At 39.0% G+C, this 15,063-nt stretch overlaps 1 protein-coding gene across 3 annotated transcripts in view; it reads right to left on the bottom strand.

Moving 5' to 3' along the window:
* The window catches only part of INPP4B (inositol polyphosphate-4-phosphatase type II B), a 340,922-nt gene that overhangs the window by 168,101 nt on the left and 157,758 nt on the right, over positions 1-15,063 (bottom strand). For all 3 annotated transcript variants that reach the window (XM_075090503.1, XM_075090505.1, XM_075090504.1), the window contains exons 8-9: positions 9,711-9,829; positions 7,698-7,814 (exon numbers count right to left, since the gene is read on the bottom strand). In XM_075090503.1, coding sequence (XP_074946604.1) covers positions 7,698-7,814; positions 9,711-9,829 — 236 coding nt within the window. The remainder of the gene's footprint in view (positions 1-7,697; positions 7,815-9,710; positions 9,830-15,063) is intronic.

The following is a 15,063-nucleotide window of genomic DNA, read 5'->3' as shown; positions in this document are numbered from 1 at the left end:
CACCTAAATATATTAAATATTATGCAGAAATATTTCTGCCACTGAAGGACTAGATTCTAAATATACTGTACCTTCTATTTTAAATCAACATATTGAAAGTGCCTTTCTATGAAAGAAGATGGTTGAGAATACGAGAACAGATATTTTCAACATGCTAAAAAATTAAGGTAACAAATATTATAAAATATAAATCATAATCACTTCAGGAAGTCACCAAATTATTTCCATTAGTACTGAACTGGGCTTTGAGAAAAATGAAAATTCCTTAGTGAAGGTTAAGAGGCAGAAGCTACACTATAAACATTTATTTTTCTTTTTTTCCAATACTTAATACAGTTTCTACATGTTAATTAATTCTTATTAATGTACATTTTTGGCTGCAAATAAAGGAGGCATGAACATTTTTGCTGTAATATAAAGACAATTACTTGTAGTAGAAAGAGTATTCCAAAGCTTTATTTGACAAAAGCACACAAAACATGAAAAATGAAACGGAAGTAGTTCACAGATATGATTTTTCAAGGAGCTCAATATAACCACTTAAAGTTAGAAGTGCTTCTACATCAACAAGAGAGGCACCCATTCGGGGGATTATTTTCCAGGTAAAGAAACTACCAAAAATGAGTCCAATAGGCAAAAATGGAGCTTTCCATGCTGAAAAAAACATCATCTTAAGTCTTCTGCTTTTTTTTTTTCACCTGCAGGAAGCACCTCTCATTTATCAATTACCCCTCAACTGCACATAAACATGTCAACTGTTGTGTGTGTAATCATTATAAGTAGCTACAGCTAAAGGCAAACACATCACTATTTTCTCGAATGTCAGTTCCCCTTTTGTGCATTTTGGGGTTAGTGATGGGACTAACTGATCATTCACCTGACAAAAAAAAAAAAAAAAAAAGGGAAGTCACCAATAGGAACAGGCAAATCTTATCCTCCGAGTCATTCAAACATTCCCGTGTTGCTGCATTTAGTACAAGGGAATCCTTCACGCTCGCAGTGCCTGGGCTGCCCATGAGGGCTGCGGTACCCGGCCTGCTGGGAGCACCAGCCACCCCTCCTGAGGAGCTGCTCCCCCAGTGCCTTGTCCAGGAGGCGCCTGGGTCAGAGGCACTGCGAGGCAAAGCAGATCAACCCTTCGAAAGGGCAGAAGCATATTCTTCAGCCTGCGGTTATGTTTTCACAGCCAGGTTGCTCCACTCTGACTAAAGAAACATTGTGCTATGCTCTTCTTCCTCTATGCACTGCAGCGTGCATATTTCAGAGGAAAGCATGCTGGCCTTCTATACCGGGCACGTGCCCCTTGGTCCCTAAAAGTCATCATTAGAAGCGATAGGGCAGTGCAATTACCACCTTGGATTTGTTCGGCTACTCTGAAGTGCTCTGCGCTGGTCTAGTGAGAGACAGAGCAAAGAAGGATATCTATGAGTACACATATACTAAGTATTCATGGAAGAATGATACATTTGCAAGCTTTCTGGACAGTGCTACAGAGACTGTAACAATCTTGCCTATGACACTGAAATCCTTAGCTGGTTAAAATAAAATCTACAGAAAATATGTTATCATTTACCATTGGGTTCCCTTATTTCTAAGAAATTTCCAAGGGAAGCCTTTACGTTTTTACATAATACAATAATTGGTCTCATCACTGTGTAGTTTACAACAGTTTTGCAAAGGGTCAGCTCTCACAGCAAACATTTGCCTGATGTGAGGCAGCAGTAGCATTTGACGGACATCAGGTAGAGAAGAAAAGAAATTGGAAAATGAACAAACACTAGATTGCAACTTTCCCTGAAGATGCAGCAATAGGGCGGAGTTTGCCTCGATTCGGGGGGAAAAAAATAAAAAAAATAGAAGAAAAAGTAGGAAGAAAAGTAGGATGCTTTCAAAAGGAGAAAGATTTTGGCAAAGCCAAATCCTCCCATTGAATTTTTAAGGGCCAGGCACAAAGAGCAGTAAGGCAACAAATGGGCTTTAAGTCCATACCTGTAACTTCCCTCATCTTGACACTTATCCCCAGTTCTCTTATAGATCCACCAAGATAGACAAATCCTTCTTATACCCTCAGCCACTTCAAAGACAGACGCTTATTTCAATCTAAACCCAAACCATAGTCAGCAGTTTGAATTTCCCTTTATGCATCCAGACTTCAGAACAAAATACTGAAAGACTGACAATAATGCCTTAGGTGGATTCCACATGCACCTGCCCAGAAGAACAAAAACCACTCTACCCCCCTGCCAATACCTCTAATAATGCCATTTAGTAAGAATATAGTTTGACACAAAAGGAAAACTCAATCTATGACCAGGTATATATTTGTGAAAAGAAATTACATGATTTTGAAAAGAAACATGAATATCTAAACCTTTAGTGCAAGTATTTCTCTGGGTAGGACTGCACTACTGTACAGTACTGCTCTATACAAGAAGAATGAGATACTAAGAGTTTCTAATCTAAGGCAATATTTTTCTACAAATCCTGCAAAGACAACAGTGAACGGAACTGAGGAAGAAGAAAAAAAAAAAAAGAATTTGAAGTTCTTTTTCTTTAAACAAAGTAGAGCATTTTCAACACTGCTTCAAGTTTTAAAGAAAAATTAAAACAGCTTCAGCAGTTTTAGTGTTCACAAGAGCAAGGGACTAAAAGCACACCGGTACAGGCAGAGTGCAGGTAGGTGATGTGGAAGCTTTCACATTTATCTCTGCTAATGCATTTCACATGCTGCTCTGCAGCGTTCCTAATATTCAAGCCATGGGCCTCCAGCAGAGATGGCAAACCACGCTAAACTGCGTGGTGGTTCTGCGATACAGATCGATGCCCACGAGGGAACACAGAATGCTGTCACTTCAGATTTGGCTTCACAGCTGAACTCAAAATGCCTCTTTTGTGACAGACAGTCTTCATTTCCCACTCACCCCACTGTGATTCAATTTTATCAGGGATACTTGCAATATCAAGAAACACAAACAAAAAAAAACCTTTTGCAAATTTTTATTCATAGTGAGCAAGTATAATAGAAAATTCAAACCTCAGCAGTTGAAAGACATGTAATTTGAAGCCTAAATAATTTGAAATTGTCCCTTTATAATATATGTTTCCACATCCAAAACTGCACTTCTATACCTACTACTCTTAAAATTATCAAATTAATCTAACTTTATTCTCAGTGATTAAGAGAAAATTTGGGAAGTAACAAATGCAAGGCCAGACTGTAGAATGTGCAACATTTCAACTGCCTTGTATATGTCCAGTTTCTCCTTGCTCTCAGGAGACAGCATTAGAGTGGTTGTTTATATCTTCAATACCACATGTGAATTCTAGTAGTTACGTCCATCCAAAGGAGATTATATCTACCTGCTGGTCATTAAGATAAACAGCAAAAGCATCCATTAAGTCTCTAACCCTAGTTGGTATACAAAGTCTTTGCTGTCGAAGCTTCTTCTCAAGCTTCCTGGTTTCCATCTCCTCCTAAAAGTAAGGAGGATCTGGGAAGACGTGACGTAGAGACCAGATACAGGAAGTTGTCACCAGATACAGAAAGTTGCTCCCATCCTCTGCCTCCAGCACTTCTCCATGAGTGGAAAAAAAGGAGGTGGCCCTACTCATACATGTCATATCAGAACATTACAACAGCATTTGCCTCAAGATCTTGTTGCATTAAAACAAACACAATCGCATCATACAAGACGCAAACATTTTCAAACCCACTTTAAAGATAGAAAAGTTGGTGTAGTAAGAATTTAAGCTGTAGTTGTAACTGCATTAAATGAACACAAATCGGATGTAGATGCAGCAACAGAAGAACTGATCTTGGACACAAGGAAACAAAAGCCTTCACCACGGGTAAATGTTGCAGTACTTGCCTAAAAATACAGTCACGCTGTTCTACACAATGAAGTTCAGAACGCTTGTTGCAGGACACAAGTATGTTTCTGTTCTGTGTTTAGAATACAGACTGCTGCCTCCCAAAGTAGTCACTAGGCATTCCCTCCTCTTAAGGTAACGCAGATTCTTCTATTTTGTATTTTCTGTGGGTCTGTCACGTGGCAGTGCTACGTGACTTGTGCCAAGCAGTATTTTCTAAAAGAATTAATCTGGCTTCAGCTAGAAATGGGCAAACCTGCTTGCTTATAGGAAAGATAAGCATAGCGTACCTGTGCAAAAGTGGTACAGAGGTAATATTGTAACAGCATATGAGCCTCTAATTCAATTTTTTTGGACAATGACTTAATTGTAGCCCCCGCATTAGGACAAACCCCAACTATTTAAAATCTTAAAGACAGTGCAGCTCAAGTCAGTGAAACAAAGATTTGCTCATGGCAACGTGGGGAGAAAACCTTTGTGATGTAGAAACAGATGTCGCTGTACATTTTTCAGAATATGCATTACCCACTGCTTTGTATGCATGGCTTCACTGGATATATTTAAATTATATTTCATAACCACACTATTAACTTCTTAATTCCAACTATATCAAAGTAAAGTAGGAATAGCATATAGTCTTTATTAAAAGTTTCTATTTACATGAAAACTCACAGGAACCAATCATCCTAACTTAGGAAGACTAGCCAAAACAAACAAAAAAAAATTGTGTTTCATTATATTAAAAAGCCTCAATTACAAAAAGCCTGACACAGCCAAGATATAATTATGATCAACATCAGACAGACATGCATAAAAAGTGAAAAGTGTGGTTAGAACGTTCAGTGTATCAAGCACAGCGAACGCGATACCAGCTGCACAGTACTTTAATATAATTAACCTGCACTTCTTATATAATGTAAGTTAAATAACAGGCAAGAGCAAAGTTAACTATCTGCTTGCTGGTACAGGAATGCAAGCATTGCAAGGTTATTTTTAATCCTTTTTTAAAGGGGCAGCACAAGTAGCATTTCAGTAGTGCCAAAAATACTCTGGCTGTTTCTCATGGGAGAGCATCCCCTTTCACTTTACCATTATGACCTGTGTGCAAAAACTGAGCAGTATCTAATTATTTTTTCTAAAAAATCCAGGGATTTGAAAATGAGACCTAATTCTCTTGTATTGACGGAGGCAGGTTTAGGCAAAAAAACCCAAGAAAATGCCTTACGCTGTGAGGTACCCACCGCCCCTTTCATTGCCTCCTCTACAGTCTTTTATTTGTGGCAGTAAAATCCTGCTGAGGTCAACTGATGCACAGAATTAACTTCCTTCAGTTTCATTTTAATTACAAGAGAAATAAGAAAATAATAAGTATGTATTTGTGGTGAGGCACATTAGCTACTTTGAACTGGTTAACTGAAGTAACCGTGAGTAGTATAGCCCTGATGTTGTGGGAATTCTTACTACTGTAGCTTTTTCCCCAACTTCTGCAAAATATTTTGCAGCCAGATCCAAGGCTTATTCTGCCGTAAGTGCTCACTTGTATGAGCTGGTGACTGGTCTGGAAGCACAGCCTAGAAGAGCAGAGCACACCTAACAGCCTTGGATTCCCTTCACCCCCAAGTGTCTGTCTGTCTGGAGGAATGGTGGGGCTACATGCTGCAGCCATAAGCTGTGGCAGCAGTTTTTGAGGACCAAGCCAGCCAGCTTTATTGTAGCCTGGATAATCAGACCTGTGAAGCCACAGCACTTGGAACAGGCTTAATGCCAAAGGGACACATCCTACTTCTTGGGTCATGAAGCAAACATTAAGGTCTGTGCAGCTGCAGCTATGCTGGTAATGGCCTTGAGCTATAGCTCATTTAAACCTGACTTTTATGAATCTATATATACCTCCAGGCTCAAAAAAGTCAGCTGAATTAACAGAAAAGCGCAATGGATTCCATATATAGGGAAGAAAGTCAAGCCACTAGTTTTATCATCACTGATATTCTAAGACATAAACAGAAGTCCAAATATTGCCACAGATGAAGTCACAACCGGTCATTCCCACATGCTGCAGTCTACTTCGATTTAAATCTTAAAACTTACCGAATTTTTTCTTACCTACATCAAGTTTTAAAACAGCTGAGTATTAAAAGAGGCTTAATATATGTAAACCAGAGATGGGATTAACATTTTCCCCTACAAAAAGGTATTATAAACTATGAATCTAGACTGTTTTACACAGGAACTACATAACTGCTATGAGAAAAGAGAAAAGTATTCTTTCTTGTGACTTACGAGATTCTCTGGGAGAGAATCTACACTACAACTGTAAGGAACAGTTATAAAAAGTTCATAAAAGTTTGCGAAAACATATGAAATGATATTCATTTTCTAGGCAAGCTCGTCTGTACAAGAGGTCTGCAACTAGAAGAGTAGTAGTACAGGGATAGCTCTATGAATCAAGTCCACTTTTCTTTTTTGCTTACAGACAGGATATTATTTTCCATCATCTGTCGATCACAACAGAAACTAGAAAGGAAAGGACAAAGCCAAACTCCTTTCACTCAATTCCTGTATCTGTCCACAGGTAAGCATCTGTAGTCTAAACCATAACCAAAAATTAAAACATACACGTTATGAAAGTGTGCCTATTCCCCAATTATTCTTAAACAGAAAAAAATACCTTAGTCTATAAACTGAAAGAAATCCAGATTCTATGTCTGAAGTATTCCACTCATTCCCACTAAAAAGCGCAGTGAGGAGACAGATCCAACCTATTTGCTCCCAAAGGTCCAAAATTTACACAAACATATCCATTATTTTCTACCTGAAAAAAATTAGAAGTCGTCTAAACACATCACTACCTATGTAAGCAGTTTAAAGAAAGTCTCAAGTTGTAAGTTATCACTTTAATTCCCTTCTCATGGGTAATGAACACATACACAGTCATGGCATGAACTTGCATGGCCTTTAATCATATTGGGGGCCAATTACAGGTATGTAAAGAGCAATTCAGCTAATCAAATACAAGTGTCAAGGGCCATTTTTGATGCCCAAGAGAAAACTATCAGCTGGACTACTGCTGCCACAGAAGAAAAACACATATCTCCCATAGGTCCTATGATATCTTCTAGCTCTGTAAGGCTGTCTTAGATCACCTGGAGCACAGAAAATGGCACTCAAGGTCCATATTTGGCAGTTAAATCACTCAGTCCCACTGACCTCCATATATCATCTCAAGTGAGTAACTCTTTCTCAGCCTAAGAAGCTTACAGTGTAACCAAAAATGTACAAAATTGGAACCCAAAATCATTCATCTTTAGCAGTGACACAGAAGATTTTGGACCCTTACAAATCAATAATAGCAGCAGCTGCAGGCAAGCTGCGGGTATCACTTCACAAGAGATTAAAATAAAACTATTATCTCCCTGAAACATCAGGTTACAGGCTCTATTATCATTCTGGTTTGGGCATATAAGTAAAGTTTTATCAGAAACATACTTCTGAAAAATTATTCACAGTGGTGTTATCTCTAGTCTATTCTGTATGTTCTCTGCCACCAAAAAGCACACAACAGTAATCTTTTATTTGCTAGGAACACCTGTGCTGATTCACGTAATCAGTTAAACAATAGCAAAGGGTCCATCTTAAGTGCACGGTTCTCTATTCTCTAATATAACAATTAAAAAAAAATACATTTTAGGTATAAGAGAAGAGCAAAACCAAATCTACATAAACCTATTTTCCCTATTTGCAAACTTGCTAAAGAAAGCAAAAGAACAATATGGGAAGAAACTTAATCCTCAGTAAGAGATATGCAAGAAACAAAGCAAAGCACTTACCGTGTCTTGAGATTTATCTTTGACATCATAGACTGTTAGTTTTATTTTAGTCTCCTCATAGATGGGGTATTCCGGTGGGAATGTCACACCAGTCAAAAACAGTGGATCTCTTGTACCCTGTGTAACACGAGTAAACATTCAATAAGTTAACAGCTGTGCGATGTATAGTAAGCCATTATGGAGGTAGAGAAACTGTGGGCTCCTTAAAAGTTGTTAGCTTTCTACAGCAGAGAGACGTGAACTGCTAAGTATTAGCCAATCAATAAGAGAACTGGACAACTTTACAGTTTTGCCACGAAGGTTTCAAAAAACGTTCTGGAAAGATTTTTAAGTGGGAAAGATTAAGTGCTTCTGAAACAGAGCCTAGCAGCATGTCTCTGAACAGTTCAGCGAGCAGGTATCGGTATCTAGAATACAACCTGTAACACACGATCTCTTTCCTTCTCCCACGATACCTTCTGGAAATGGAAATACCGCCATTTCATATTAATTTAAATGAACTGAAGATATGGCTTACACATACACACAAAAGAGAGATCATCACTAAGTCACAATAAAATGTCTGTAGAAATGCTACAGAAACTCCCTGTACTGTAAGGATACTGAGTTGTGGGGAAGGATTACAATTCCCCTCTTTAGGCAGTAGTGGAGTAAGAGAACATTCCTGTGCTTTGTAACACTACAATTATATCTAAAAGCTGTACACAGAAGGAACATCATAGCTTCAGATATACAAATAATTAAATGAATCATATAAAATGCTGCTTATAGTTTCTTAATGTTTAATTATACTTCATTTCCAAAGACTACCAGGCTAGTATCCTCAAATTTTCTATTAACTAAAATAAAGGATTTTTGCATGATAAATGTAATTTCTCTTGAAGAAAATAACTTTTCTGTGCCCCTGCCTTCCGCTCCCCCAAAGCTTGACTATGAAGCTGAGAGCCGTGACACAAAATCAGGGATTTATTCAGCTCTAGAATATTATATTAGCAAATGCTTCAACTTCTATTTTTTATATATATGTTTATATATATGTTTATATATATATTTTTATATAGATATATATTCATTCCATCTTCTGCATGACATCATTCCAGACAGTCTGCAATGAAACATCCTGATCAAATACATGATATTTGAATTAAGCAGTTTCAGGATGGTTGATAGCTGAAACCATAACAATTTAATTAGTAGTTGGTTGAAACTGATCACACAAAGAGCTCATGAAATATTCTCATTATATTTAACAGTTAAAACAAGCCTTTGGAAAGATCATGCATGTGTTTACAACAAGACTTCCCCATTCTTAATGAGTCTCTCCAGTACATTAAGCAAGTTACACCTACATTGTCTGCTCACACTTAATTTTCTCTGTGAACCATTTTTGCTATTTCTGACACCGATGCTTCCAGGGCAAAGCAAAGACTAGCAAAGCAGCCTCAGACAACTTTTGCCGTAATATGTGATGCAAGTTGCTAATTATTTTACATAAAAGTCACAGACATTACGTACACACGCTCTTTTCCCTAATTATAGAAGTACACTAATACTTTTCAAATTGAAAAAGCATCGATTTTCCAACAGAAAAAATAGAACAAGCAGCAGATAGGATAAGAGACCATATAATACACTTATGTTCTTCTGTAATTTAAAAATACTTCACAAACTCACTGTACTCTTAATTTAGTTTTACTTTGCATTGCCTTGTCCTTTTATGAAAGCAATGATTCCCTGTTTCATTCTAGACCTATGTCTGGAGAACCAGAGTATTCTCTATGCCTCTACTTGGAATAACAGAGATTTCATGAAAAGCCAAGTTCATTTCTAGCTGTTTATCCTGGTTAAGTGCCAAGAACTACAGAACACTCTTAGGTATGCTTTTCTAACTGCCAGAGTGTGGTTGTCTTACCTAAGACTATGCACTAACTTGTTTTCTTTCTCATTCACTTTCTAAGGAAAAAATGAGCAATTCATTAATCAACATGTTAATTGAGTAAGAAAGACTCTCACCTCCACGATTTCAGTGCTTGAATACCTCGTCAAAACGTGCTCTGCTGGATGTACCACTGAGACTTGTATAAACGTATTCAGCTTCCGATCACGGGTAGCAGCTGCTAGATCCTTGCATGCTGGAGACAGTACAAAATAAAAATAAAATACTCAAAAGAAAACTCTGGGAAAACACTGTCACGGGCACAGGACAAAGCACACTACAGTCCGGCTCCAGATTAAATCTCTCGAGACAAGCCGATTTAACAGAGGAAGTCCCTTGGAAGTAACTTACAGAAATAGGAAGTCACATGCTGCAGAACTGAACGGAGATTTCGTTTCCACTAAAAATACTTGCAGCTTCTGCAAAGCTCCCTGCCAGAGGCTCATCAGCTCCAGTATATGGACGTGCGTGCGCATACGCACACTCCAACAGTAGGTAATTTTGCATAAGCACTCATTTAATTTGCCACGAAATCTCTCTTAGCAGCCTAACTTGATCATCTCTTGTCTGACAATTTTCACAGTACATGACCATTTTAAACACATTCTAAACCAGTTAAATGCTAGCAGCGATTAGGTTAGTTTACATAGTCTGAGGTTAGTTTATATAGTCTGATACTACATTACCAACTTTTTAGTAGAACTAATCATCGAGTAAAAACCTACATACCTAAAGGCAGACAGCAAAATAACCAATTCATTTGTCAGTGACTGGCACATAAATGAGAAGAACAATTGTATTCTGGCTATAAGGCATCATTATTAAAACTCATTCTACCTAATAAATATAGAGGAAATCAGTTCTTGTTTAATAATCCATTTTTATCCTGGGCTTACAGTCATGCAGGTGACTGAGTTCACCCTTTAGGCTAACACATGTCATGCTTCTAACCAAAAGGATGAGAGCACCAAAGAAAAAATGAAGAGGAGGAGGAAAGAAAAACGCACCATTAGCTGGTCTGCAGAAGGACATGGACTAACAGGGCATGCATTGGCTCAAAAGCAAAACCCATCCACCTTACATTCTTCAATAAGGAATATATAACGGTGGATACTGTGATAGGATCTACCCAGTGCTTTCTGCAGCACATCAAACTGCACTGGGATCTTAGAAGCCTGAGAGAAGAAAAGCCTACTGTTTCAGAGAGGCTAACTGCCAAGGAAGAGCTGAGGACATTTTCTAGGAGTCACTGCCAGCCATGGGCTTCCTCAAGTGCAGCTGACCTTCAACATTTTAAAAGGTGAGTCAGATTATTCTCACAGCAAGCAAACCTGGTCTGATGAGAAGCCAAAAGCCAAGGCGAGGAAAGCTCTGATACACACAAAAGGCCAACTCAGCTTGGTTTCTACTTCCCCCCCTCCCCCCTCCTTTAGACTTGGACCTGCTGCTTGTGGGAATAAAAGGAAAACTCACTGAAGGTTTTTTACCACTCTTCCGTAACAGTTAAAAGGGAACAAGGAAACAATTAAATGTAACATTCACAGAATATTTTGAAGTTTTTGATTTACCCCAATTTGCCAATGAAATCTCTCGGTAGGGTCAGTTTGAGACTGTCTATCATAATTTGCTGGTAAAAGTGGGATAAGAAAAAAAGTTTGTGCATGATGAAGTTTTTATGAAACAGCTGATACAACAGCACCAATAGCAAGTTGCTAGCAATTCCTTGCTACTGAGGCTCACCATGTTATTGAAATGGCTCTAAATATTAGTAGTACTTGATATGACCTGAAGAATTATATGAGTAGATTTACTGAAAAGCAGTTGCCAAAGCACAAAAGGTTGGGCAGACACCTACCTAGTTGAACTATATCCTCTGTAAAGCTGACCACAGATGCAGTATCAGATCATTGAAATTTCTAGATAAAGCCGTTTCCCCCCGCAAACCCCGATCTTGCGCCACCACCCTATCCTTAAATGTTCCACTCTATAATCATGGTTTTAGAACACAGCACAGTAAAGCACAGTCTCAGAGGAATGGCAAGAGAGCTCACGTTCACAACCAGAAGCTGGAACACTGACAGACATAGTCAAATTTTTCACACGCACCACAAATGAAGGCTAGCCAGCTCACAATGCAATGGACCTCCAAAGATGACAGGAATACGCCAGAAAAGAAAAGCAGGAAGAGACAAATCCCAAAAAAAGCTCACCATTGACTCTGGCAGGAGCCCTACAGCTGAACTCTTGTAAAAGTACTAGTGCATGATTAATGAAGGTAAATCCCCCATACATAATGGTTTGATTTACTTGTGGGATGTCTCAAATACATTAACTAGATCTTTCAGCAGCCAAGAGCACAGGCTTTCATCCTATTGATAAACCTCTAACAATAGGAGGAAGATTTGCACTAAGTGGTCACCACCTCGGTGATACCTGAGCATAGGAGACAATTAATTTCTGTGATAGCAGGGCAATCCAGTCATTAGATCATTCTCCTGTAAAAAGGCAGCCTAGCAACATGATCTTGAATGTCATTGGGTAGAGCTGACACGAAGATAACTCATCCGCGTATCTCCAATGGGGAGGATCAGCACAAAGTATCAGAGCTCTATGGGAGATCCCAGTGCAGAAGCATAAATGAAATAAAGTGAAACTTGCATCTGCTTTGATAACAGAGTTATTTGCCTCTATTGTGACATTGGGCTACTGCTGTTCACAATTACCCTGTCAGTCAGAGAGGATATTCGATAAGGTGGTTGCTGACAGAGAACTGAGGACTTGGTGTGACACAGGAATTTGTCAGTTTGAGACACAGTGCATCACTTCCCTTAAAAACAGCCCAACTGAAATGTATAACAAAACCTAAAGACTGCTTTTAAAGCTGATGTCAAAGAATAGAAGCTTGTTATATCCTCTTCACAGCCCCACGCTGCAGTATTGCCCTTTGAACTATTTTACCAGCGGTATCTCTGAAAAACTTGGGTCTTCTTAACAGTCAACACTCTTTGGACAAAGTGAAATACCAGCTACAAATTATATATTTAAACACATCTGTTGGGCATTATTGACATACTACTCAAAAAGAAACTGATGAAAATACAAACATGAAAGGCATGTTAAGGCTGATTTCTTAACTGCAAATACAACACTGCGAAAGCAGGTAACAATGTCAGTACACTTTCCATCATAACCTATGCCCAAGCAGACCACATACATAGGTCACACTACTTCTCAATACTTCACTATGCTTGAATTAATTCTGGAAAAACTCATCAACAAAAATCAGTGAACTGAAGTGACAGCTTGTACTTACATGCCAAAAGTATACGAATCTACTCATTGTGACTGTTGACTCAGTGTGTAAAACCCTGAGTCATCCATTCCCCTGGTGATCCCATCTCTGCTAAGCCTATTGGTGTACAATGAATGTTTAAGGATGAACCACACTAGGAATAATTTATGCTTTTATAGCAACACAGAAAAAAGCTAAGATGGCAGGAAGAAACAACTCCTTTACATATTAAGCAAAGAAAAAGGAGGAAAGACAGCAAAGTAATCACTATGTGTAAAGCAAGATGAAAGGCTGCAAGGAAAAAGAATTGCTCTAGAGTATATTTACAAATACTTATGTATCTTGCAAAATTCTGTGGTCTACAAAGAAAACTATTACCATTTAAAATGCTTTAAAACAGATAACATTTAAACACTGCTATCCTTCAACACATTTTCTAAAGAACAAAAGCAAAGAGACTATTATTATTTCATTTCAATTGCTGCTGCTGTTCTACTATACTATAATATTATTCTTAATGAATCACAGTAAACAAGGGCTCCTTCTCTATCAGTCTCGCCTGTACATTGTCCTATACATTCCAGTACCACACAAACCATGTGTGCTGTAAACGCAAACCACAGAAGTAGATATTTGATTCTCAGGTCCTGCCCACGTTCAGTATTTCACTGACCTCTGTGCTGCGCTAACACACTGGCTGTGCTCTTCACCCTTCTGTGTACATGTGCACGCACGCAAAGGCAACAGAAGAGAAAGACTGGTTACTGTTTCCTCCAAACCAGGCTATGCTGTAAACGCAGTAGAACATTGCTTCATTGCTTCACGGTTTCAGTAACCGATCACGGGATCGGGGAGAATTTTCCAAAAATGTTACTTGTATGGAGGAACAGAGCGCAGAGAGAGACTAAAAAATCCCAGTGATTATATAACAATAGAAAGGGGGAAAACAAAAAAAAGAAACCCACAAAACACAAATAGTGTGGAAATTCATCCTCTACTTGCCCTGAAGTATAACGCTTCTGACCAGGTGTTCAGCACTACTCTAAGCACTAAGCCCACTGGAGCCAAAATAAATTAATCTGGCATAGAAATGAGAAGATGCAGCATCTCCCAGAACTGGAAATGATCCAGTAGCTGGAACAAACGACATGGGCAGAGGGACTGAAAGACATCCTCAGCTCAGAGTTCAGAGTTGTTTGGGAGGGAAGCCAAGGACTAGCCCAAAAACTGGGAATGGCATTGAAATTGCAGTTTTTGTTAATGGGAGAAATTGCAGCACATTGGTGAATGACTTCGCAGACTACGGATTCACACGATGCATGTACTTGCCTCCATGGCAATTTGCGAGGTGGCTATTTCTCTAACCAGTGACAGAAACGTCACCATTTCCCACAGCCCCATGCCTTCCCATTTTCCAAACCAAAGCAGATTCCAAGGGGCTGGCAGGGGACAGGAATTGACCACCACAGCCCTGCTGTCTCCAGGGCACACTACTCTGTGTGCTCTCAAAACAGAACACAAAATTAATAGTATCTGAAGACAAGGGGCATGGGAGAAGACTGTGTGTCTCACACCCGTGCATATGTGCACATAATGTTCAAAATTTTTTTCATTTCATTGGCATTGCAGCAGCATTATTATCCCAAAGCAACTCAGTTTATAAATAATAATGTACAGTCTGTCTTGATAACTAATTAAGCGAGGTGCAGCTATTCCTCGGTGGGCAAAAGGACACATTAAATAAGAGAACACTACATTCAGACCTGTACTACATGCAGAACACTGAACAGTACACAGTTTTCTTTCCTCCACCCTGGAGGGGTGTTGAGGAGCGTCGGGCAGCGTAACAGCCTTCTGCCTCTGCTGAACACACAGTGCTAATCAAGCTTTCTGAAAACAACACCTTCAGTCAGGCACACATAAAGGCTTAGGAATAACCCAACTTCAGAACATACAGGAAAGCTTTGGCCATACATTTGAATTAGGAGCATAAACACAACTGTGAGAGGGATGAGAACAGGAGAGCGACGTATTCTCTGTGTGGCAAAACATGCCTGAAAGCAAACGAGACAAGTGTTTGAGGACTGGTGTTAGCACAGAATGGTGCTAATGAGCACCCCTCCAGCTAGTGCTCCATC

The sequence above is a fragment of the Phalacrocorax aristotelis genome, chromosome 4, assembly GCF_949628215.1.
Source record: "Phalacrocorax aristotelis chromosome 4, bGulAri2.1, whole genome shotgun sequence".
Classification (NCBI taxonomy): Eukaryota; Metazoa; Chordata; class Aves; order Suliformes; family Phalacrocoracidae; genus Phalacrocorax; species Phalacrocorax aristotelis.
The sequence above is the reverse complement of the archived record's forward strand: the minus strand, read 5'-3'. Positions and strand labels throughout refer to the sequence as shown.